This window comes from Lampetra planeri, chromosome 17, assembly GCF_965212315.1.
Source record: "Lampetra planeri chromosome 17, kcLamPlan1.2.h2, whole genome shotgun sequence".
Taxonomy (NCBI): domain Eukaryota; kingdom Metazoa; phylum Chordata; class Hyperoartia; order Petromyzontiformes; family Petromyzontidae; genus Lampetra; species Lampetra planeri.
This window is the reverse complement of record NC_136123.1, coordinates 10395835-10423245: the sequence shown is the minus strand read 5'-3', so window position 1 is coordinate 10423245 and position 27411 is coordinate 10395835. Positions and strand designations below refer to the sequence as shown.

Here is a 27411-nt window from a genome sequence, read left to right as displayed (position 1 = left end):
AGCGAGCACCGATGAAGCCCGGCTCGGCACACGAGGGGATGGGTGGCCAGCGCCACATCCGGCTGCCTTTGCCTCCCCAGTGGTGATGTTTACACACCAGGTACTCATTTTAGGCTGAGTAGATCTAGGGGAGACCCAGGACCGGTTCAGATAATCGTCACTGGAGTTCTCCGTGAGCGGGAATCAAACTCGGAGTCCGCCGGGTTCGTAGTGCAGCGCGCTAACCACTACCCTACCGCTCCACACACAGACACACACACACCTTGCTTAAGTCCTCCAGGGTCAAACAACCAGAGTTTCAACCCTTGTGGGTCTCATTAGTATGCTGCAGCTGTGCTACGGTTAAATGGATTTTACGAGACAGCTGTAATATCAGCAACTCGTATTTATCGTCGGGCAATTAATCAACGTTCTAAATTTAACAAAGGTGAGAGCCCATTGAGATCCAATGTCACTTTTGCAGGGAAACCCGAGACAACCACAATTACGTGGGGACAGTTACGCAATATTCCATCAAGATTTGTTTCTGTTTGGCTTGAGGAAAGCATTCACGCTCGGAATGTGAAGCACGGCAACCGGCCAGATGGAGGAATATTGCAAAGAGCAGATGCCGAGAGGTCAGGGTGTCAACCTCACTCCGGCCGTGTGCCTTGGTAGAAGGACAGCAACAACGGACTGAGGGGTGGCTCGCATCAACGGCATCGGCCGCGATGATCTATTGACCAGAGGGGCGCCACGGTGGCTAGGAGATGTTAACGCCCATGGCCTGGTATGCAGGAGGTCGTGGGTTCGATCCCGACCCTGACGCCTCGGTGGGCTTTGCCTTGGTAGGGTGAGGATCGTTTTGTTGTATTTGTATGCGTTTGGGTGATTTGTTTACTTTTTTTGCACTCCTATCATGTTTTTGTAATGTTTGTTGTCATTACGTTCCTAACCGCCCCTACTGGTCATCTTTGAAAAAGAGCTTTAAAGCTCGTCGGATTCCTCTATTGTAATGAAATATTCTGATTCTGTATATTTCAAAGTTTGCATGTTCTCCCCGTGGTCGCGTGGATTTTTCTCTGGGCCCTCCGGTTTTTCCCTCGACATTTAGAATCATCGTGCATTTAGAGTATTTGGCTGCTATATATTTCCACACGATGGGCCACTTCGTTGAGCTATCTTATGTGGCCAGGTCGCTTCTGAAAAGAGCGAAATAGCTCAGTGGGCCTTACCTGCTAAAATAGAAATAGTAACAAAAAATAGATAGTTAGACCTTGACCGGCACATAATGGGTTACTCTTGCAACATATTTCATGGGAATTTAATTTTCCACCTCGTGTTTACACACACACACAAAAATAACAAACTTTGGTCATTCTTTGCTGAAATTACCGGGCTGGTTGGAGGAAATGAGCATCGGCCGTTACGTTTTCGAAAACAAGGAACAATTGTTTGGTTCAAATGAGTATTGGCAGTGTCGATCTTCTGATGGCTCTGAGTGAATGGTGCACAGTCCACATTCTTATGACAAAAGGCTGATACCTCGCCACAGGAGAATGACTGATAGAATGCCACCACGTGGAGCATCCTCACCAGATGGCGCTTATTTTATCAACCCCAGAGGGATGACGACGAAACTAATAATAATAATGATATGATGATGCTATGGATGAGTGGCCCCACACAAAGGTATGAACTCATAACCTTACGATTGGGAGCCTTTTTTCTGTCCAATCAGCTGAGCTCGGGTAATGAAATCACCCACACAACAAACACACAGACACACAGTGCCACGCATTCGCGCAGGCGGTGAGCACATTGCGTGCACACGCTGCTGATAAATGCTCGCTTTTAATTTTAAGAACCTAAGAACACATTCATGACGAGTCAAGATTTAGAGCGCCTTGATGTCAATGCACTTTGGGATGAAGGCCTCCCTACACTGCATCAGTTAAATTTCGATTTAAAGCTTTCGTGACTGCAGGGATTCATCTTCTTGGTTCTTTCGGTAAAGTCACGTGACTTTACCGAAAGAACCAAGAAGATGGACCGTATCAGTTGTGGGGGTTGTCGTCTGACCATCCTTCACCACGCTGGCCAGTGCGGATTGGAGAAGGTTGGGCCCAGGTGTGGTTCAGGTATTGCTCGCCACTGACGTTGGCTATGGCCGGGAATAAAAGTCACATATCTGGGATCACAGCACAGTGCAATTAATCGTGTACATTCATTGCGACCGACATGTAAACTATGTATCCTGCGGCCGTCTGGATCGCTCTTCCGTCCGATATTAGGAAGCCACTGGAGCTATACACTTTTTATTCTAAATTAAAAATTAATTTCTTTATAACTGATTTTTGTGCTTCGTTTGTTGTCCTTCCCCCACACCTCTGATTATCACGGTTGGCTATGTACGGTGCAAAGGAAGTTCAACATACATACACATTCAGATACCATTTGGAATTTGCCTGATGATAATCACCGCACTTATAAGGTGAACTTTGTTACTACAGTAGTCACAACCACAGCATGAACACCGTACACACAGTACAGGAGAACTTATCTTATCCGCGGCAGCTGAAGCGTCCACGAAATATCCTATTATCCGCCGCCCTATTTCTTCCTATGACCCGCGATTTTACCCACGATGCATCGCGAGGCGGCTTCCAAACACTTTTTTTGCGGATAACTCGAATCACGCAACACATTCATCCTTTTATCCACGGGTGTTGAGCGATTATTTTGGCATGGCGGATAACGGGAGTAAAATCGCGGATTACCCAACAGATAATCAGATGCGCGGTATTGACTCCCCCCATATCACCACGGGTGAGAGGGTTATGGTGGATAAGGAAACCGTTAGCTTCTTGGCCACAATTTGCTCCGATTGTGGCCCTGTCTTATGTCAGTTTTATATCTCGTAGCCAAAACCGACGTCCTCTTGCTATAAATATTGGGTAAGACTGGACACTAGAGAACTAAACTTGAACTATTAAAATATTTTTATTTTACCAGGTAAGACCCACTGAGCTATATAGCTATTTTTCTGAAACAACCTGGCCACAAACGATAACTCAACAAAGTGGAATATAACGAGGAAAATTACAGCAGACAAATCCTCCAAGCGCATTGTTGATTCTAAATGTGGAGGGAAAAACCGAAGGACCTGGAGCAAAATATTCGCGACCCCGGGGAAAACATGCAAACTCCAAATATCGAGGCATACGGGTCGGGATAGAATCCACGATATCCTGTATATCGGGCAAGGTAATTAACATCTTGCCACCGTAACACTGCATGGGGAGGCCTTCATCCAGCACTGAATTATTAATGTTATTTCAAAACTGTATGGTACTTGTGGTAGCTAAACATGCACCATGGCCAGGAATTGAACCCACATCCTAGGGTCTCACTAACAGCATATGGCCACACATACAAAGAAAAAGACCTCCCCCCCCCCCTATCGCCTTTAACAGACTGTTGGGGCAAGTGCTGTTAGTGAGTAGCTCCTATGAAGGCCGGCATAGCACACAGTACCACGCCCGGCCGCCTTTGTCTCCCCAGTGGTGATGTTTACACATCGCACCAGGTACACATTTGAGGCTGAGTCGACCAAGGGGAGGCCCATGACTGGTTCAGAAAATCCTCACTAGTGTTGGCCGTGAGCGGGAATCGAACTGGGGTGGTCGGGTTCGTAGGGCAACGCGCTAGCCACGACACTACCGCTCCCCGCAGCACATGGCCCCACGTACCCCCCCCCCCGCATGCAGCGAGAGACACTGGGGTATTGTGAAATTCAGAACTGTATATTGTTACATCAACCTTGAAACTAATTAAAGTTGCGCAAAACGGAAAGTCAAGCCTGCGCACATGTGTCGGGCAGGTTCAGATGACAGGGCACTTAGTAGGCTAAGTTTGCTGCACAGAGATAAGCTTTCCTCTTATTTGAACCAGATGAGAGCTCATCGACACTTGCGTCTTTTGGCAAGGGAGACCTTGGGATGGCAAGAATAAGAGTTGTTGCGGGTTCGCATGGCGAGGCGTCGTCATTGCGTGCGTACGCACAGAGAAACGCGTGAGCAAAAAATCGCGCCCAATGCACAACGTGATTTGGGGGTTTTTTTCGTCGGTTCAACAAACGCAAAGCTGCTCGACACGAATCGCATTGCTCAGGCTTGCGCTGTGACTGCTCCGTGGACAGGAGGACTTAAGGGGTATATCCCCGCTTCGCTTGACCGGGTATTTTCTCAAACCCACTCACACCGGTTACTCAATCTGCGGGTGTAATATTTATGAATTTGACTATAAATTTGTACCCCTCCTCTTGCCATTTTTAAGGAGCGCGCGGTTTTGTTTTGTTGTTGTACGTTCTTTGAGTATTCCGGGGGTAATTTGCTCAGAGGGCAGCTGTTCCAACTCAGATCAAACGATCCGTCTTCAACGCACTCGACACTGAGCCACCGATGCCCTAATTCGCTCGCTGTTTTTTGTGTGTGTGTGAGTCTGTTGTTAAATTCGACCACAATAACTCCAGTAAGCATGATCCGATGCGAATGCAACTTAAGTGTAACGTCGTGTTGCTATTTAGGGGGCACTTGCCTTTCACAAAACCGGGCCAAATTGATGAAAGGGTTGCCCAAAAAAGATACTTGTTGAACCCCCTCCAGCTCGAGACAAATACTGTAAAAGCCTCTTCGGCCAAGGCGATGACGTCATGCGCCGAGCACGTGCTCTCGCCTCCACCCCGCTGACACCTTTTACGTGTGACGTCACGCACTCAGGCGACATCATCTCGACGTCCAGGCTCGAGACTACACGCGTCATTAGCGCTTCGGAAATAGTTTCCGAGGAAAATCTGACGTTGGTTAAGCGTTCAAGAATTCCATGCATATGCACGGTGGGGTTTTTTTATTCGTGGATTTTTGTTGTTGTTTCCCCGATGTCAACAATGTCTGGCAATCGTTGTTCAATGGTGACAAAGAAGCTCTCTCTCCCTCTGTGTGTGTCTAGGAAATTGTCATTCGATTCGGTGTCCCATGTTTCCCTGCATGACGATCGGCCTCATGCACCGCACATCGTCGCTTGCTGGAGTGCAACATTTTTATCCGCACATTTTGGCAGCTTGGTGTTTGCGTGTCACGCGTTCATTTCACCGCTGCTTTTCAGTGAATGTTGATACGAGCAACACACTGAGTTTGGTATTCATTATGATGCTTGTGTACCCAGGATAGCCTCACTGAGGCTCCACTCGTTCTCAAGTGGGCTCTTTGTCAATGTTTCACAGTAGGTAGTGGGGGGGGTGGCTACGTGTGGTCCCAATTTGAGTTCGAAAGAAAAATCTGCTCGATTGTAAAGCGTGCAGCAAAGCCGTTTATTACATTCGCCTCGGCGCTTATGTTCGAGGCAAAAACTCCACGTTCCTGTGGCACGGTCAGTATGTTGCATCCGACAATCATTGTTTGAGTTCTCGAAAATGTATCAACCCGAGAAGATGATGGGTTTGAGTCAATTGGGATGAGCGTGCCATAACCGCAGCGCCACCCAAATAAGAGGGTTTCCAAGTTGTGTTCGGGCGTGTCAAAATCTAGAGAATTTTTTTATAAAATAGGCGCTCGCTAACCACCCTTGTTGTCTATTACTTTGAGTTGGTAGAGAGCTGAGGCTTTTAACATGATCACGATGCACAACAGAGGCAATTGCTATATCAGCCTGGTCTGGGTCACCTCTAGGTTGACTCAGCACTAAAACTAGTATCTAAAGTCAGCTATTTGTGTTTTACCAGGTAAGGCCCGCTGAGCTACGTAGCTGTGTTTCAGAAGGGAAGTGGCCACAAATGATAACTCAACAAAGTGGCTTGTCACGGGGAAATGTAGAGCAGCCACACACTCTAAACGCGTGCGGCCACGTGAAGAGAGAGAGCTCCAGAACATGCAAACTCCAAATCTACAGCAGGCGTCAGGGTCGGTATCGAACCCACGACCTCCCCCATGCCAGGCGAGCACCTGGTTCCAGTGTGGTCACCAGCACTCGTGAGCTAACAAAGGTCAAACAGCTGACACGTGCACGGTGACGGCCAGTCGCATTGCTACCTCGCCTCGTGTCTCTGTGTGTGTGTGTGGCCGCAATAGGCGCTCGCTAACACCACTTGAACACACCACCAGCCCCCACCACCGGCTGAAGCGAAATGTTGTGCGCCGGTGAGTGGAGGTAAGGGCGAACGTGGGTTGCGAGGTGAACTCATAGCTACTCACCTTCAGGGCTCTCCCGCCGTCTCCCGGCTGAGGACACAAGAAAGAGAGACAGCGCAGAATGAGGGCTGTGCACAAAGCAGCACGTGCACGCGTGTGCTATAGGAGACGTACACACAGATAAAGGTGCAGGCCCCCCCGTATAGCCTGCACCAGACTGTTGGCGCAAGTGCTGATAGCCCGTAACGATCAAGGTCGGAACGGCGCAGCAATGGGGTAGCTAAAGCGCCCGGTCGTCTTTGTCTCCCCAATGCGGATGTTTTACACACCGGACCAGGTAGTCGTTTAATGCTGAGTCGACCTAGAGACGGCCCAGGACCGGGTTTGATAATGTTCGTCACTGATGTTGGTCCGTGAGAAACAACTTGAGCTCGGGGTTTTACGCAGCGCAGCGCTAACCACTGCGCCACCACTCCCCACGAGACTCTTACAGAGACTTGCACACACACGGCGCAAGTCGCATACAACAATATTGTCCGGATCATAAGACGGTCCGGAAAGTAAGACGCACCGCCCCACTAAAACGGGGTGATGTCGATGAACTTATGTCAACGATGTTCAGACGCACTCGCAACGTTTTTTTCATTTCAAATAGAGAAGGGAAAAGTGCGTCTTAAAATCCGGAGAACACGGTAGCATACACACACACAAGTTAGACAACACGTGCACACACACACACAAGTTAAACAACACGTGCACACGCACACACAAGTTAGACAACACGTGCATACACACACACACAATCACAATGACTTTTAAACGCACACTAACACATTCAGATACACGCACAATCACGGACGTAAAGAAACAGATTCCCCGTATAGCCTTCACAGGCCGTTTGGGCAAGTGCTGTTAGTGAGCACCCTGCTAAGATCGACACGAAACGCGAAGAGGGTGAGTGGCCAGCACCACGCCCGTCCGCCTTTGTCTCCCCAGTGCTGATGTTTACACACCGGAACAGGCACTCATTTGAGGCCGAGTCGACCTAGGGGAGGCCCCGGGACCGGGTCAGGTCATGGTCAGTGGTGTTGGCCGTGAGCGGGAACTCGTCTCGCCGCGGGTTCGTAGCGCAACACGCTCACCGCCACACCACCGCGTGTGTTGTGTGCACACACACACACAAAGACAAATATCACCCGTATAGCCTTCATAGACTGTGGGGCAAGTGCTGTTAGCGAGCACCTATAAAGGCACACGAGGGGGTGGGTGGCCAACACCACGCCCGACCGCCTTTGTCTCCCTAGTGGTCATGTTTACACATCGCACCAGGTACTCATTTGAAGCTGAGTCGACCTAGGGGAGGCCCAGGACCGGTTCATATAATCGTCACTGGAGTTGGCCATGAGCCGGAATAAAACCTGGGTCGCCAGGTTCGTAGCGCAGCGCGCTAACCGCTACACTACCGCTCCCCACACACACATACACACACATACACACACATATACACACACACATACACACACAGACACGAGCAACTGTGTCTCTACAATGCACACACAACACACACGCACCACACATCAATAAAAGAAAAGCACACGGTCGCATTGATGTATTATGCATGCGGGTGGTTGCAGGCTGCACGGTGTGTGTGCGCGTGTGTGTGTGCGTGGCGTGTGTGTGTGCGCGTGTGTGTGCGTGTGTGCGCGTGTGTGCGTGCGTGTGTGCGGTTAGCACGCTGCACGACCAGTGAAGATTATCTGAACCGGTCCTGGGCCACCCCTAGGTGGACCCAGCCTCAAATGAGCGCCCGGTGCGGTGAGTAATAAACATCGCCACCGGGAAGACAAAGGCGGCCGGGCGTGGTGCTCTCCACCCACCCCCTCGTGTGCCGTTCCACCCTTCATAGGTGCTCGCTAACAGCACTTGCCCCAACAGTCTGTGAAGGCTGTACGGGGGATCTTTGTCTTGTGTGTGCGTGACGTCCGTGCAAGGCGCTCTCTCTCACCGTGTTTTGATTGCAGTTTGCCCATCGTCCCTCGCTATGTGGGCCACGGCATCCGTGCGCGAAGAGAGGGCGGCCAGGACTCTCGTTCCTTCGCTCGCTCTGCTCGCTCTTCTTGTTACGATGATGATGATGGTGGTGGCGTTGATGACTGTGATTCTGTAATGTCACAGTGGAGGGGTACAGCTCTCCTAGCTCGCTCTCTCTCTCGTTCACGATCTTTCTCTCGCTCTCTCGCTCTCTCTCTCCCTGGTCTTAGTTTATCTTCTTATTCGATTTGAAATTCAAGAAATCTTTGCAAACGGCACGCACACACACGCGCACGCCTTCCAGGAAGCACAAGATCCAGACTGATGTGTCGGCTTCTTACTCCGTCTCTTTATCTACAGCGCGTGTGTGTGTATATTCACGCGCGCGCGTGCGTGTGTGTGTGTGTTTCCCTCTGTCTTCTTGTCAATCTCCGCTGTGTGTCTTTGTGTGTCCCTGTACGTCTCCTCTGTGTCACCTTGCGCGTGTCTATCTGTGTCTCACTGCAGCGTGAGGCTCTCCTCCGCGTCTCTCTCTCTGTGGCTCCCCAAGCCAGCCACTTGCAGGCTAAACCATCAAGCTTTACCATTGGTCTGCCGTCGGGCGGTAGATCAAAGGGAGGCTTTTTTCCTTCTTTCAACCCCCACTGCACCCCAAGCCCGCACCCAACCCATCCTTCACTGCCTGCTGCTGCTGCTCTCTCTCTCGCTCCATCTCCCTCCCTCCCTCTCCCCACCACCGCCACCACTGCACCCCCCTGCAGAGACGCCCAGCCCTTCCCCCGCGCCTGTGAAAGTCCTTGCCTCCGCTTGGCCACCCCACCTCCCCCTTACCCATCGAAGATCTAAGACTAAGATCCCCCGTGTAGCCTGTAACAGACTGTTGGGGCAAGTGCTGTTAGCGAGCACCGATGAAGGCCGGAACGGCACACGAGGGGGTGGGTGGCCAGCACCACGCCCGGCCGCCTTTGTCTCCCCTGTGGCAATGTTTACATACCGCACCAGGTACTCATTTGAGGCTGAATCGACCCAGGGGTAGGCCCAGGACCCGTTCAGATAATCGTCACTGATGTTGACCGTGAGCGGGAATCGAACTCGGGTCGCCGGGTGCGTAGTGGAGCGCGCTAACCGCTGACACTACTCATCACAGACACACGCGCGTTGGGATGCCTCGCTGGGCGTGTGGGCTGTTGGAGCAAGCGTTGTGAAGCGAGCCCCTCTTCAAGTCGGTGCAGAGACATTCACAGGACGGTATGGGCGGACGCCGCGCAGCAAAACGCGCCTGTTGTGTGTCTTTCATGACCACGTCTTTTTTTTTCGAGGCCGAGTTAACCTAGGGGGGTGGGGGGTGGACCGAGGGCAGGGGTAGGACACAATTGCTACCGGTGTTGTGCCAAATCGCCAGGAATTTAAGCCGGCTCTCTGGGTTTTCAGGACGGTGATAACTACTGGAACAAACACAAAGATCCCACCACCACCACCCCGTGTATCCGTATCGACTGTAAAAGGGGTGACAGTGCCGCTTGTCAGCGAACACCGATTTAAGGCTACCACGGTACACAAGGGGGGTGTGGGGGGGGCGTTATGTGGTCAGACCCATCGTGCCTGGCTTCCTTATTTTCTCCCCATTGCTCACGTTCGTACAATGGCCCCAAGTATTCATTTACAGCTGCACGCACCTAGGGGAGGCCCCGGGACGGTGTCAGATACACCGCTCGCCACTGAAGTTGCACGCGGGCAGGATATCATGTCTCAGGTCGCCAGCACCGTCGCTGCATCGCAGTGGCTCAAACCACCACTGTGCTCGCTGCGTGCCACCGTGTGCCCCGTTCGGCGCTCGAACGGCAACATGGCCACGATGCCTGATAGGCTGACCTCCAGAAAATCTGGCCCAGCAGGAGCCGAAGACATGCATGCACATGCTGGCAATTTTGAGAAGCGTCAATTTGAATTAGCCTGTATTGGTGTCTGTTTTGCGTCGCCCATCTTCACGTGGGAATTGTTTTCCGCATTCGAGAGCAGCGGTGGCCGACTGTCGTCTCTCTAGAATCCACCACATGCGGCTCTATGGAAGAGGCATCACGTAGACGCACTGAAGCAAAGCATAAATCATGTCTCCCGTGCTGTGCCGACAACTGTCAATATACAGTATATACACCTGGCTCTTTTGCAGAACTCTTGGACTCTCTTTGGCTCTTGGTCTGTTCCAGGTTGGCCACTCCTGTCCTAGACTATGGTAACAGCTCTCCTTGAGATCAATATTTTACTTTGGGTGTTCATGGTGGACATAGAGAGGACCCCGGCGGGAATGTATTCCGGAAATTAAAGTTCGTGGTGAACAAAAACAACAACAACAACAAAAACAACAAAAAAACAACAACAACAAAAAAAAGAACAACAACAAAAACAACAACAACAAAAACAACAAAAACAACAACAACAACCCGTCACCTCGTTGACAACGGATAGGTCATAGTGTGGCAAAGTCATAGCTCAAATCTGATGGTTGAAATCTTTCAGTCACAATGATAAAAAAAAGCATCAGAACCAAATCGCTTAGGAAAATGTATCACTGCCGGTGAAACGATGGCACGAAAACAATGCCACCCAACCCCCCTCTCATATGCCATATGTGCTCATTAACAGCACTTGCCCTAGCGGTCTGTTTAAGGCTATATGGGAGATATTTGTCTTTGTTAGCCATAGCACGTGGGTCTGCCTTGTTCTCATACGATCAGCAAGACAAGGAAGATGCGTTCACCTTAATTGGCAAGTGATGGAAATGCCACGTGCCATGGACGTAAATGTATAATCTCAGCAACAAAAACTCTACGTACAAAACAGCAGCCATTGACATATCTTCGCTTGCAAAATATTCACGATGAATGATCACACGGTGAATAAATAACCTCGAGCGAGGATAAGCGCCAATATTCAAGTTACACAATTAATAATTATGAGCACTGCCATATAGCAACAAGAAAAATCGATAGACGCTAAGCTATCGTTTTTGGGTCAATCGCCCTTCTTCAGGGGCAGAGAGAGGGTGGAGATATTCGCCGCCTTCAATGTGGGGAACTCATTGCGGCGCGGTGCTTTGAGAACAAGGTCGAGTGCTGGTAAATCTTCAGACAGTCGACCTTGACGGCTTTGAATTGACAGATAAATACATGGTGCGTCCCCTCGGCCGGCAGGCGACGAATCGCAAATGAACTCTTACGTAAATAAAACAAAAACCCCCAAACAATTTAAATGGATGCCTTCCACGAACTCGCGTGAAAGAAATAGTATATGCATTCGATACAGGCACAAATGTATCGGATATTGTGACTTTTACTTTCAGCTCGTGCTTTTGTTAGATTCATACCATGAGTTTAGAAGAGCATTATTCGAGAACTGTTGTCAGCAGAGCCTCACATTGTTTCAGAGAATGACCCGGGAAGATGACACCACAGAACTACTTCTGGAGTCCCGTCACTAATCCTTCAAGCTCCATAAAGTATAGTTCACTGCCTTTCAATAATATACTTGATGACAAATAAGAATAGACGTTACCCTTTCTGGCAATAAAACAAGTGTTAAGATGTTCAAACACCAAAGGCATCAGAGAGAAATATGAAACTTATGTTCGCCTTTCATCGATGGGTGAGGCCAAATTGAGGGGCAAAAACTAAATTGTATATGTTGGTCTTTTGAGCAATCGTTGGTGCATGGGCTGGGACCATCAACTAGTTCCACTTTAGAATCAGAATCTGTTTTCACACCGGAGCAATCCGATGAGATATTGCGCTCTTTTTCACAGATGTCCAGTCGGGGCGGGTAAGAATCGAGGATCTTCCACCCACGTTCTCAGCAAGGCCATCTCCAAGCTCTGACATTGACATCGTCATCTCCGCAACGCATTAACGTTTCACACTGGTAACGTATCAACCCAAAGGAATTTTCCAGAAATTCAAGTTTTTTTTGCCAAAGTTGTTTGTGTGGGTGTGTGCTTTATTATTATCATTAAAGGCCAAGCCTTTGAAAGGGCATACGTGAGTTTAATCAGAGAGGCAGCCTCCAAGGCAAGATAAACTGCACGAGGCCGAGCTACGGAATCAGGCTTGCAAACTCTTCCCCGGCCGTCACGCGTGACTAACTGGTGCTCTGTGTGTTTTTGACGCCCCATTGAGTGCTGGTGTGGCAATAGGCGGTGAAACCCCCATCCCATCCCCTGGCATTTCTAGAGGGGTCAAAAGTCGGCGAGAAGGGCTTTTATTATGAGGGCCATCGGCACCCCCCCCGCCCCCCATAAAGCAATCAGCCCATAAAGCAATCAGGCCATAAAGTCATCTTTACAATGCCGAACGAGGCTCATACTTTACGTTAAAACTGTCAACAGCTTAATCTTCGGTGTGGTGTCAGCACTTATGTATGAAGTTATTACGTTCTGTGTCAATGCGCATTGAGTAGTCCATTGTGACCACGGTTACACCTCTTTATTCAAAGTAAGGGATCTCGTGTGGCTGAGATCCCTTGTGCGTTTATTTACAATGCACACCAGTAGCCTGATGCAGTACAGTGGACTATCAGGCGATGATGGATAACCATGCATTGATTGATAAAAACTCATTTCTTTAGAACTTATTTTTTCGCGTTTCGTTTGTTGTCCTTCCGCCGCACCTCCGATCAGCACGGTTTGGCTACGTACGGTGCAAAAGAAGTTCAACATACATACACACAATGCAGTCTTTTGTCCACTAAATCTCATTAAACACGTGCACGTGTGTCTGTTAAACATCGCACGTGGGTCTGTCTTGTGGCCTGCTGGCACGCCTTCACCTTGCCGAAGTGCACCCAGCCTGGCACGAGTGCCTTGCTAATGTCATCATCACTCGTGGAAAAACGGCACACACACATAGGCAACTATGTTTGTGTGTTCTTTGTACAAAGTCCTAAATAGGCCCAATGTTGCGATGAACATCTGCGTTTTATCAGGCAAAAAATCCCATACATCTAAATATAAGTGTAGATATATACACGGGCAAGCGTGTATGTGTGCTTATGTGTGGTCTGCGCATGACCCTATAGCCTTTGCAACATACGTGTTCAATTCACATTCGTGCACCTCAGTGGCAAGTCTCTGCCTTATCAGCCCTGAGTACGTGGGAGAGTATGGAAACATACGCACCGGGGAAGACAAAGACATCCAGGCACGGTGCTGGCCATACAACCCACTCACGCACCATTACGGCCCTATTAGGTGCTCACGGACATTCAAAGTCCCCTATCTCATAAGAGCATGCTGCTGTGGTGCAAGAGACTTGCGATCCAGAAGTCACTCGTTTGATCCACCGGATGTATAAATGAGTCAATGAGCGGGTCACGCGTGGTGCTGTAAAGTGCGCGGGTGACCTCCGACTGGCACGGGTGGCTACGCGCACGGTGCCAAAGTCGTTTTCAACGTGCACACGTGCAGGCGGGTGCGCCGAGACAGCCTCTGGGAAGGGCTGCCGAGAGCGTCTCTCGGGCAAACATTTGTGGGGATACATCTCGACCCGTCCTCATTCGGTGAAAGTAGCAGTCCGCGTAATGTGCCGTATCTTGTAAACCTTTACAATGATTAATGAATGGTGCGGCCTATGTGGTGGTGTTTGTAAATCTGCCAGACGTTCTCCGTTTAGCCCTTGTAAGAGTGTATCAAGCAAAGGTGCGGCCCTGCAATTGCTTGGCTCGCCCCACTGCTGACGGAAGGATCTCCACGAGAGGGAGCTCTGGAGAGCCTCCCTCGATGATATTTTGGCCTACTCTTCCACTCTGGCCACGTGTCTTGGAAAAGGTGGGAATACCACGTTGACGTCACCTGACCTTCATGTGCTATATTTGCAGGCTTTGTTTCAAAAACGAAATTGCAATTCACGGTCCGTTTATTTTCTGAAGGCTATTTTTGGGGTGGAGACATTGGTGAGAGAACTTTCTTCTTCTTCTGCCGTTTGCCTGTGAAGTCAAAGCGTCTCGTAAGAAGCCAGCCATAATAACCCTGCTTACGTAAATTCATGTTTTTTTAATCTGCAGACGAGATGCAAGCGACACAACGTGTTCTCTTCGCCACTGACTACGGCTGTTAAAATGCTTAAACAGCACAATTTTTTTTATCCAATTGTGTGTGTGTGGGGGTTTGTTTTTCTTCTCAGTGAAAAATTACATTTGCCAGGGGACTTTGACTCAAGACCGACCGGGTACTGTTTGGTGCCATTGACGCAATATCAGCATCATCATAATAAATGTTTCGTCCCATCAGTTTATAATGCAGCTCTTGATACTCACAGAGATAATATTTTATACATATATATAAAATCATTGGGAGAAGCCCAAAACAAATGCAATATGCAATAATATAAAGGAGTTATTTTTAAACTATCAAAATAAGTAATAATTTAAAGAAATGTTTAGCCATTTCAAGTTAAGTTGAAGTGTCTCCTTTCTCAAGCACGTATGAGCTGATGCTCAACTCTGGTGGTGGTCCCTGTGCCCGTGCTGGAAAATTCCATATCCCCATGGCGGTGACCAGCCCATCCATAGGACGGTCACTGTAAAATTCCTACAAGCGAAACTCGCTGTAGCCACTCTGGAGGAATGATTATGGGCTGGGTTGGCGTATGTATGATTGTATGGATGTCGGAGATGTACGTTCCCTGGCTGAATATACTGTACATGACAGTGGGGAGTTCATGACTCCATCCAACCCACCCTTAATGTGCCGTATTCTCATCAGTTTTTGAAGCGAAGCAGGGTTGAGCCCTGTTTGAACTTGGACAGAAGACCGCATGGAACACCGGGTGTTATTGACGTGGGCTGCAAGCTGACATGCAAACTCCAAAATATATACAGCAGGCGTCGGGATCGAACCCACGACCTCCTGCATACCGGTCGAGGTAGTTAACATTTCGCCACTTGGTCGCTCCGTATAGCCACGCGGGTTTGTTTCCATAGCCATTGCCTAACCTGTGACTGTCGGGCACAGACAAACGGCCTCTTCACACGCACCCCCGCACACCCCCACACAGACACACGTGAAAGTAAATATATAACTGAAGGGCAATGGCAATGGGTGTGAAGAGTCGTGCGTGTTGCGGGGTGAGATAGTTGCTGTTGGCACTCCCACGGACACCGACCACTCAGAGTTAATGATAGACCCGCTTTGATCCCCTCAGTACCCCCCCCCCCACTGTCTTGTGCCTTGTGCCCTTCCTTTGATGTTTGCCTAAAAAAACCGTGGTGGTACATCCTCACAATTTCCTTCTTCAGCCATTGCCCGGCACCCACCCACCCCGCCTTCCTGCCAGCCAGCCAGCCACCTCCTCCTCCAGCCTGCTGCAGCCAAACCCCACCTCCACACCCCAAACCTCTGCACCCAAACCCCACCCCCCACCTCTGCCACCTGGCCACCCCGTGCGGTCTTCCTCCAGAGCCCTATCCTTCGGCACCCCTCACCCGCCCGCCCCGGGCCAGACCGGCCGGCCACGCGGCCACAAGGACAAGCCACACAATCGGTCTCTCTTCTTGCTGATGACCCACCCCCCCCGTCCCCATTGCTGATGCACAAATGGAAAATTAAAAACTCTGCAGTGTGCGACTGTGGCTCATCCAGAGCAGAGACCGCACAACGTGTAACCGACGCAACGCCCCACATCCACAAAAACGCAAGTAGCCATCACAGTGATAGACTGTCAACCCCTCGTCAGTGCCCTACCGTATTGCAGACCAAGTCAGACCTCATTGGTCACGCCGTGCCCAACATCAATCTCAACGTTCACCCGACAAAGTCCCATCGCAAGGGGAGAGACACACAAATAGACACTTTGATTTGTAGTTGCCCGTATTGAAACGGCTGTACGCCGTGTGGACCTGAAAACTCAATTTCCCTGCACAAGGACACGGGCTGAGCCGTGTGGGTTGACATCTGTGCGCTGCCCCTGACGCGGTTGTTCCAGGTGGTCGTTGATCTGCTTCGACATCAGCAGCAGCCGTACGGAAGTAGAAGAGCCCCTGCTTGCCCGAACAGCTCGCAGTCCTTCCATGCCACGTCTTCATTGACGCCCTTTCCTGCCGACACGGCCCTTTCCTGTTCCACCTCGCACCAGGTGGGCTTTGTTGACATCGCTGCGTCCCGCTATTGTCTGTGGAGCTGTCTGTCTGTCTGTCTGACCATAGTGTTGCCTGACTCTATGTATGTTGAACTTCTTTCGCACCGTACGTAGCCAGCCGTGCTCATCGGTGGTGCGGTGGAAGGACAACAAACTAAACACACACAAACACAACAATCTGTTCCGAAGAAATGAGTTTTCAATCTGCATTTAAAAGCGCATCGCTCGTCGTGTCCCACGGGAATTCTACAGACTCGGGGCCACAGGGCCGATCAACAAACACGACGAGCTTCGTTGTAACAGCACGCGAGCCAAAGCCGATTTTAACTTCGCCATTTAACGAGCACCGTTTAACACAGACGAGTAAAAAACACAATCACGTGGCGATGTAATCAATCTCACGAGATCATGCGTACAGTACTGTACTTCATTGATGAAATGCTTCTTTTGGAGCAGGCAAAAGAGCAAACACGGTATATTATTACTCCCCAGATGTTAACGTTGGCACTTGTTTGCATTTTAGGCAGACTGGCGAAAACTGAGTTAATTTGAATGTATGTATATTGAACTTCGTTCGCTATGTACATGCTAATCGGAGGTGTGAGGAAGGACAATAAACTAAACACAAAAGCTATTTAAAAGTAACTGATGTTTAATTGATTGGTGGAATTTAGACCGTGGACATAAAAAATAATCCCCATCTGTGCTTCCCAGCATAACAATGTGAAGTCAATCGATAAACTAACGCCCTCCACTTATTTACGATTTGATTCCCATTGCTGCTGACTATTCCCCATCCTGGGACAGATGCCTCGCCCGTTTATAATAACACTTCCTGAACCAGTGGCCTTTTTAGAATCTCACAAACATCTCATATGGGCATGTGTGAGCCATACGTATCTCTCCGACTCGTGGTGGGAGGAACACAGTGGCACTCGTAAGCAACCAGACTCGTGTGGAATTCAGTTCCAGATTACATTGTGTTTTGTACTTTTGTATTCAGAAGTTTTTTTTTGCTTGTTGCAATTGATTTGTATAGTGGGTGCACAAAGTCAGCCTTTTTAAAAAAAAATCTGTACCCAACAGGAAGTCTTGAGTTGTGTTTGGAAGGGCACTTTTAATTAGAAATTCTGTGAGGTTATTGTTAAATTCGAGCCAGAACCCTTCCCGTGCCATTGACCAAACGGAGCGCATTGGGCATCGAAGCCTGAACCGGATCGACAACGACGACACGCGTGCAAGAGAATGAGTGGAAAGTTAAATAAACACATCGTACACATTGCACGCGCGCAGTGACACAACAACACTTACACGGACATGTTGCGCGTCTGTCGTCCAGCACTTTCCAGGCGAGGGTCGGATGGATTATGTAAAAATGTGTGAAACTCCAAAACCTGCTGTGCTAGAATAATAATAATTTGCAGCTGTAAGGTTACATTTCATCCGTAAATCCCAATGCAGCCAGGAGGGGATGGGATAGTGGCCTTCGAGTGTCGTCCCCCTGGTTACGGATGGTGGTGTGTTCTAACCCGAGAGTCCGGTTGCCTTCGCGCATGCAAAAAAAAACACTCATTAAAAATAAACTCATCGAACATGCCACGTAGGACCCATGAGAAAGAGAGAGCCTTGAGACTTGGTCAGGCCTTCCGGGGTAATCCCATAACGCACTAAACACACTAACAGCCATGCCCCGCTAAGTGGTTGTTGTGTCAGCACAGCACTTGTGCCAGGCTAGGTGTACTTTGAGACCATGATGGAATGGCGAAGCCTTACTGGAAGGAGGACATGAAAGCGACCCAGGAGTTATAACAACTGATAACCCACACACACACACAAAAGACAAATATTCTCCCGTATAGCTTTAACAGACTGTTGGAGCAAGTGCTGTTAGTGAGGACCTGTGAAGGCTGGCACGGCACATGAGGGGGTGGGTGGCCAGCACCACGCCCGGTCGCCTTTGTCTCCCGAGTGGTAACGTGTACACATCGCACCAGGTACTCATTTCAGGCTGAGTCGACCTTGAGAAGGCCCAGGACCAGTTCAGACACCGTCACTAAAATTTATCGTGAGCAGGAATCACACTCAGGTCGCCAGGTTCGTAGCGCAGCGTGCTAACCGTTACACTACCGCTCCCCAAACGAACACAAACATGCGGACACACACACACTTTACATGTATCCCTGCAGACTGCCAGGATAAGTGTGCTTTAGTAATGATCTGTTGGGACCAGCACGCTCCATGTCGTGTTGGGGCCTTCCCCAACAGCGCCGATTTCCCAGCGCTGCTGTTCTTGATCAGAGTTGCGGCACGGCGTTCATGTTGAGGCTGCGTAGACGTGTGGCATGCACGAGGTCGCTCTTAACAACGAGACTATCCTTGTATGAAAAATAATGATAGGTGTTTACCTTTTCTGGCAATAAAACAGGGGGTGTTCAGATGTTTCGAACATCAAATAGAAACTCTTTGCGAGGAATCAAGTCTGCATTAAGCACACGTACTTGTGGTGAACATGTAAACAAACATGCTCTGATAATAATAGGGGTTTTACCCCTTTTTTCTGGCCACAAAACTGAAACCTTTTTACGAGGATTCATGTCTGCATTAATCACAATACTTGCAGTCAAAATGCAAACAAAAATACACTTTGATAATATATGCATTGTCCTTGAAAGTGATTGGTCATCACCAAGGGATAATGCATATATTATCATAGTATGTTTTTGTTTGTATTTTGACCGCAAGTATTGTGGTTAATGCAGATGTAGGGGTGTTAGAGAGAGAGCCCGTTATGCATGGCAGCTTATGGCAAACAAACACAGTGGGCGGGGCTACGTGAGTGCACGGGGAGGTGCTCTCTACGACGTCCGCGCCAGGCACCCCGGGGGGGCCCCACCCATCAGCGGGGGGTTGGGTATAAAAGGGGATGTATCGGAGGGCTCGGGGTTCTTGTTAAGCTAACCAGTGAAGACTGAAGACGTCTTAGCTAGAGCCGTGGACTCCCCTGGTTCGCCGTCCTTATCAGGGCCGAACAGGACCGAGCCAGCAGCGTGGTCCCGAGATCCAGAGCCGGTGCTCTTGTCAGCGCTGGTCTGGGACTCAGGGTACCGGGCCCGACTTACCAGTGTCGGGCCAGATAGCCTCCCCTAGCCCGTTAGAGGAGGACTAGGAGGCAGGCTAGGAAGTAGCTAGCGCGTGTATCCCCAGCTAGCCGGGTGAGGGGGCCGACACCCCCTCTAGTGTTGTATGCCACAACTGTGCATATGAATAAACCCGTGTGCCTCCAACTCCGGCGTCCAAGAGTCGTGAACTCTATTACACAGACATGAATCCTTGTAAAAAGGTTTCAGTTTTGTTGCCAGAAAAAAAGGGAAAAACCCTATTATTATATTTTGATACTGGCAGAGGAGGTCTAATGATGTAAACATGCTCTGATTAATGTAATCCGTGGCATTGTCTTTGAAACTGATGGGCCTACACCAGAGACAGCAGACTTCTTCATGGCCAAGTCTCACCACCACCGGTGTCATGCCAGAGAACGACAAAAGGGCGAACACTACAAAGACAGACGTGGAGCTTTCGTGACTGCAGGAATGACTCTTTGGTTCTTTCGGTAAAGTAACGTAGAAAGAAAATGAATTAAATAATAGAGTACGACGTTTCGATTGCAACACAAGCAATCGTCTTCAGGTACGAATGAATGAGAAAAGAAACTTAGAAATACAATGCTATGCAACACAGTGAGTCGGCTGACACAACAGTCAACACCCTACCTGGTTGATTGCGTTCTTCCAAAGATTGCTAAATTTGAGAGAGAGAGAGACAAAACATAGACACGGAGACACACAGACATATAAGCAGAGAGAGACAACACAGATACAGAGAGACACACACATGGGCACACAGAGAAACGACACCTCTGCGTGGCTTTACCGAAATAACCAAAGAGTTGTACAAAGCCAATGCACGTATCAGAACAGATACTCTCCTTGCCTGCCCTGAGTTCTCACCCGGTTTTAAACAGAATACAACTTGAAGGTTCAAATTTTTATTTTAAAACATCCCTCGGTTGTTGCGCATGCCCAGGAATTTAACCCATGTTGCCAGGGGTTGTTGCAGTGTGCTAACCACTATACATCCGCTCCCAACATATCACGTATACAAACTCACACACATACAAGTGCGCACTTGCTCAGTGAATGAGAGGGGAGCCTCATATTTCAGCCTTAACAAGACCTCAGTTCCCCCTCCCACGCGCTCATTTCTTTATATTTGTATACACGTGGAATGTCATAACGCTATTCCTTTGTTTACATCTAAAAGCCTAACTGGATCTCAAGATATGTATTTTTTTTTCAGAGAGGCTTCTGTTTGGGCTTCTTGTCCTGGGTATTTTTTTGAGTATTTTCAAAGGAAATTGTACTACCTGCAGGAAAACCTACACGCACGCATAGACATGGGACACTCAGACTGCCCGGCTGTACAAGTGCGGGGAAGGTGCCTGTCCGCTCATTTGACCAAGAGACGGAGAGCACGCACGCGCGTGCGTGTGTGTGTATGTGTGTGTATGTGTGTATATGTGTGTGTATATGTGTGTGTGTATATGTGTGTGTATATGTGTGTGTATATGTGTGTGTATATGTGTGTGTATATGTGTGTGTATATGTGTGTGTGTGTGGAGCGGTAGTGTAGCAGTTAGCGCTACGCTGCGCTACGAACCTGGCCACCCAAGTTCGATTCCCGCTCACAGCCAACATCGGTGACGATTATCTGAACTGGTCCTGGGCCTCCCCTAGGTCGACTCAGCCTCAAATCAGTCCCTGATCTGGTGGGTAAACATCGCCACTAGGGAGACAAAGGCGGCCGGGCATGGTGCTGGCCACCCACCCCCTCGTGTTCCGTGCCGGCCTTCATAGGTGCTCGCTAACAGCACTTGCCCCTACAGTCTGTCTAGGCTATACGGGTGATCTTTGTCTTTATCGTTTTTTGAGCCGGTGGCAGAAATTCCAGATTACTACGATGGATGGACCCGGCCACTGCACAATACATCCACTGCTTATTTTATTGCAGCCAAGGGACATGATGAGCTGAGTTGCAACCACCCTAACAGGCGTCTATATCACACCACCACCCACCTGGATGCATTTAATTCACATTCGCACATATCTGTATACGGTATAATTGTTGCATGCACAGCTGTGCTGTAGATATTTCACGTGTTATAATGTACACCGCCCCCTCAACTTCGCATTGGCTAGGGCAGTTGTGGGAAATAGTGGAGAGGTTTCCTTAACTGGGCAGTGTGCTTATGATCAGCTCTGGGTTGACAGCAGGGGACTCACTCTGAATCAGTTGAGTGGCATATTTTCATCGGCTGTGTAATGCTGTGTGGAAGCTACCTGGTCTGTCGCTCCATACAAAGCTTTGGGTCTTCTCGGCCACAGTCATGCCCTCCCATATCGACGCTTGCGAAACGTGGACCCCCAAAATGGAACATCTTTCCCCGGTTAAGAAACATTCAGGCTGGCCTGCCTACAATCAATCCTGGATCGTAAGCAGGACAGCCTGGATCGTAGACTGGATTGTGTGAGGAGCTCACAAATCTTTGAAAGATCTGGATACATACCAATGGTGAGCTGCTCCGGCAGGCAAGGCTGCGTTGGCTGGGTCATGTAGCCCGCATGCCCAGCCACCACATGCCCAAACAGCTTTTGTTCAGTTGGATAGAGGGGGCTAAACGGGTGCAGCTCCGGCGAGAGAAGATATTAAATGATGTGGTACGGGAGGAAATAGAGATGAGTGAAATTGCCAATGACTGGTACCAGCGGTGTCAAGATCGGCCTCTGAGGAGGAGGCTCGTGAAGGACGCTGCTGGGCAGTTAGAGGCAGTCGCCCTCCAGAAACAACGGAAGGCAGAGGAACGACGCTCACAACAACGAGCGGAGTACCAGGTGGCTAAAACACATAAAGTTGGCACAGTAGGGGCCACAGGTGGTGCATCTATAACAATCATCTCAATCAACCCATGGCACCTGGGTCTGTCCTGTGACGTGCCAGTGGGCGTTCAACACTTCATGTGGCCTTAAATTGCACATAGCCTGGCACAAGCGCCGTGGTGACGTCATCGCCACTTAGTGGGTAAAGGGTGGTTGTTGTTGGTGTTGTTGGTGGTGGCTGGAGATAAGAAGACACAGTTCGAGATGTGACGAGATGTGATTGTCAGCTGGGAATGAGGTGACAGGGATGAGGGGAGGGAATGAGAGAGGTAGGGGACTGTGCAGATGAGAGGGCACGTCAGAGGAGGAATGGGGGAGAGAGATCTGTGGATGAAGGAAGGAGCTGTATGTGACGAAGGTGGAATCAACCGGCTGGGATCCTAGCCTGTCTCCGCGTGTTGGTGGGGAGAGTGTTCGCTACAATAATATGAAGTAAGGCTGGCAATGTCAGTTCCTCGCATCGTAGTATTATTATTACGACACATTCAATTGGGACCATATATAACAATCATTGCCCCTTACTGGCAGATTAATACCCCAGGCCACTCTTGCGACTGAGACGAGATTGGTCTCCTGTTGTTCTCATCTGGTTGAACAATGTAAATGATTGAACTTGATATTTTTTTTTATTCACAGTAAAACCAATATTGTGCCTGGTACAACGATCCTATTTGAACTTTCTTGGATGGCTGTGTTACTAATCTGGCTAAGGAGGCATCAACAAAGCCTATGTAACTCTGAACACCTATTACTCCAATTTTGCGCACAGCACAAATCCGAATTGGGATCCTGTTCTGATACCTGGGGTGGAGCACCCACTTCCTATTCCAATGTACTGGATACAATTCAACCTCAAACAGTCGCGTTGATGAATGATCCAACACTCATTGATTCACTACAGTCACTCACTCACCAGCGGTCAGTCACTCCCGGCTACCGTTCCCATGAACTTCGCTCATTGATTCTTTCACTCGTGTCGATTGCTGTGCTCGGTCGACCAAACGGACTGTTTCAAATCATCCACACGGTGTTCAGCCACGGCACTGCAGCTAAACACACTTCTGTTTCGGTTTTATTCCCGCAACATCGCTCACTTTTTCTAATTCTCTCCCATCGTCCCATTCACGTGAAGCTCTTGTGCCGAGCAAACATCGTGAACAAAAACTTCACAGGAGGCAATTTACTTGGCCCACTGATGATGGGGAATCGTATATATATATTCATAAGTCCGCTACATACGGTGCGAAATAAGTTCAACATACATGCATATGTGTTGAACATGAGAGTTAAACTAACGTAGAAATGTATGTTGACCCTGTCCTCCAACTGAAATTTATCATAAAAAATAATAATTGACATCTATGAGGCGCATTTCATCCAATGATCTCAGTGCACCATGCACGATTTTAGGCAATATAAATACATGGGAAGTGGAGGCCCTGCGAAACAGGTGAGTCTTCAGAGAAGACCTAAACAAGGTGAGTGACCCCGCCTGCCTAACCACGGTGGCAGGGCGTTCCATAGCCTTGGCGCAGCGCATGCAAAGGCCCGGTCACCCCGGGTGCAGAGTCGAGTTCTCGGCACATGGAGCAGATGTAAATTAGCGGATCATAGAGGTCGTGGCGGTACGTGTGAGTGAATCAGCTTTTGCAAGTAAATTGGTGCAAGGCAGTTTAAGGCCCTTGTATGTTAGCAGCAACACTTAAATTGGACCCTAAATTTAATTGGAAGCCAATGCAGAGGTTTTATGATAGGGGTCATGTGCTCACGGAATGAGGTTCGCTTGAACATCCTGGCGGCCGCGTACTGGACCAGCTGCAGTCGGTCCAAGACCTCGGTCAGAACCCCGAGTAACAGCCTCCAACCTTCAGGCGGAAGATTTGGGGGATTCAAATAAACCAAAAATAGTATTTGTGGATATGTTGTAGTTATGAGTGGTGCATTGGTTAGCACAACTTAGAACTTACAGTGGTCATGCTGCGAGGTCATGGCACACAAGTGCACACAAACGCCATGACCGGGGCGCCGTGGTGACAAGATGTTAACTACCTCGCCCGGTATGCAGGAGGTCGTGGGTTGGATCCCGACCATGGCGCCTGTATAAATGGAGTTTGCATGTTCTTCTCATGATCGCGTGGGTTTTTATCCGGTTTTCCCCTCTACATTTAGAATCAACATCGCGCGTTTAGAGTGTTGGCTGCTATACATTTCCACGTGATAAGCGACTTTGTTGAGCGATCATCTGTGATAGCCAGGTCGCTTCTGAAAAATAGCCATATAGCTCAGTGGGCCTTACCTGGTAAAATAAAAATAGTATTAGTGGTAGTGGACAATGCATATATTATCATAGTGTGTTTTTGTTTGCATTTGACTGCAAGTATTGTGGTTAATGCAGACATGAATCCTTGTAAAAAGGTTTCAGTTTTGTTGCCAGAAAAAAGGGGGAAAACCCTATTATTATAGTATTAGTGGTAGTTTACAAGTCAGCCAATCGCACTACCACATATATGAGCCCAGTTCCCCCTATACGCAGCCGACATCAAAAACGATGTTTCAGGCATGTCGGTGTGGCAGTTGATACTGTGGTGAAAGTTTATTAAATCCTTCCCGCCCGTCACATGTGGTGGGGTAAAGTGTGGGTACTCCCACTTTTTCAAAGACGTCTGGCCCGCCGGGAAGTGTAGGCCGAACACCCTCTCTAGAGCTGCCTCGAGTGGAGGCCCTGCCGGCAGAAGTTGTGTTAACGAGCAATTTCAGGGCTGCGCTTTTACCTTTTAATATTTTATAAACGTAGGCTCAACTATATTCCTTGCCAATATCTGATTTCCCTTCGAGAATACAATTCGAAATGTCATCGGTGACTCAGTCACAATCGTCAATGTGTATCAGACGCCCCCAATATTTCTCAGCTTTAATTCTCATGCGCGCCATTCGCCATTCTTCACACGCGGCAGCCTGCATCTCTCGCTCGGTAACTGCGGCACACGCAACAAAGGCGCCGTGAATGGGCACCGCAGAGGTTACACGGTGAAGACTCTCCACGCTTCTCGGGCAGGGGCAGTCGCTGGATGTTTCAATAGCAAGGGCCCAGGCATTGAGCCGTGAGTGGGCTACTGCGAATAACAGCGCAGCCCATTCGAATGAACGGCCAATTACGGCCAAACGCTCGCCCGCAAGACGAACACTCGAGTGGGAAACTCAGTGGTAGTGGCTGCCAAAGCATTCGGAGAGTGGCGCTGCTGAATTGTGGGCCACTGGAGGAGAAGGTGAAAGGCACTCTTCTGAAAAGGGGCACGTCAATAACAACGCACTCCTCTTAGCAATCTTTGGCTTTGTAATGCACTTTGTTTGGTCACGGTTCAGTTGCAACTCAGCAATCGGAAGGCTGCGAGTTCAAAATTCCCATTTGGGGGTTTGACTCAGCCGATCATTTCTGTGGGTGGGGGTGTCAATAAAAAAATGTGGTACCACTTTGTGAGGGAAGATAACAATGGGGTTGTCCTCTGGATAGACTTGCCCTCCCGACCCCACCCCCTAAATAGGAATGTGGAATTTCCACCACTGGCTCAATGAACAACACCACCCCAATGCTCATTTGAGCAGGAAGTCCCCTTGCTCGTGCGTAGGGGCGCCGTGCTGGCGAGATGTAATCTTTCTCGCCTGGTATGTAGGAGGTCATAGGTTCGATCCTGCCCCTGACGCCTGTATGTTTGGAGTTTGCGTGTCTCTCTCCCCGTGGTCACGTGGATTGTTTCTCCGGGTCCTCCGGTTTTTCCCTCCACATTTATAAACATGCATTTAGAATTGACTATTTTGCTTCGATACGTTTCTATATTACAAGCCACTTCGTTGAGCTACCATTTGTGGCGAGGTCGCTTCTGAAAAAGAAGCGAATAGCTCAGTGAGCTTTGCCTAGTAAAAAAAAAAAAATAGGTTTATTTATATATTTTTAAAAGTGATTTGTTTACCTTTCCTATACTTTTTACTCCGATCTTGTTTTTGTATTGTTTGTTGTTGTAACGTTCTGACCCGCCCCTACTTGACCCCTTGTTCAAAAAAAGCTGAATAGCTCATCTGATTCCTCCAGTATAGCTACATATTCTGATTCTGTATGGGCGAAATTAGAGGTTCCTCTGGGGAAAAGCACCGATACAAATGACAACCAAACACATTAAATCTGTACATTTTGACAAACAACCTTCCTGCTGTACTGCCATCTACAGATCAACTTGCAGCCTTGCATATGGGTGCCGACGTAAAACATAAAACATTTGTGTGCGCCTATTTCAATCTACAGGAAAGAGCGTGACCAAAGATTGTTGACGACGTTTTATATTTAATGCATTTCTGGTACATAGCATGAATGTTTTCATTCACGTATATTACATTTGAAAAAAAAAATGTACCTGGGATAAGCCAAATAAATAAAACTAGTCATACAGTGGCTTGTTTGTGGGATGCCTTTTTGCGAACTGGCTGAAACCAGGAACTCATTGGACTTGAGCGTATATTCAAATTGTAAAACATTTCCATTGTGAAATGTATGAACTGTGTATTTATTTACTTGAAATTCTGACCCCTTGCCCTTCAAACCTTAATGATTCGGTTTTTTCTCTCTCCACGTGCCACTTGCAAGACGCTCTGGGGAGCAAAGAGCTACCTTGCACTTGCAGCTCCATAAAATGTGGAATGCGTTACTCCAACCACCCCCCTTCGGATGATTGATGGCCTTTTCATATTTATTAAAGGCCAAGTCAAAGGACATCTGTTTTAAAGGGGGGAACATGGCAGAATTGAAATCGTATGTCTTCAACTGGGAGTTGATGAATGCATGCTGACCTAAACTCGTGGCAGTGAGATATAATTTTCACCAAGTCTGTAGCGATGCTTGGCGTGGTTAGTACCAATACCAATCTTGACTTAAAGCTGTCGTGATTGCAGGAATTCATATTATTGGGTCTTTCGGTAAAGTCACGTAGATAGGTTCAAATAAAATAACAAAAAATAACAAAAAAAATACGACGTTTCGATCGCAACACAAGCAATCGTCATCAGGAGAAAAGATAGCAGGAAAGCTGCTGAGGGAGGATGTTTTAA

General features: G+C 48.7%; 1 protein-coding gene across 2 annotated transcripts in view; it reads right to left on the bottom strand.

Annotated features, from left to right (window-relative positions):
• NKD2 (NKD inhibitor of Wnt signaling pathway 2) overlaps positions 1–8747 on the bottom strand; it is a 101119-nt gene extending 92372 nt beyond the window's left edge. For both annotated transcript variants that reach the window (XM_078602105.1, XM_078602106.1), the window contains exons 1-2: positions 8173–8747; positions 6231–6257 (exon numbers count right to left, since the gene is read on the bottom strand). In XM_078602105.1, coding sequence (XP_078458231.1) covers positions 6231–6257; positions 8173–8197 — 52 coding nt within the window. In that variant the 5' untranslated portion in view covers positions 8198–8747. The remainder of the gene's footprint in view (positions 1–6230; positions 6258–8172) is intronic.
• Positions 8748–27411: the final 18664 nt, after the last annotated feature.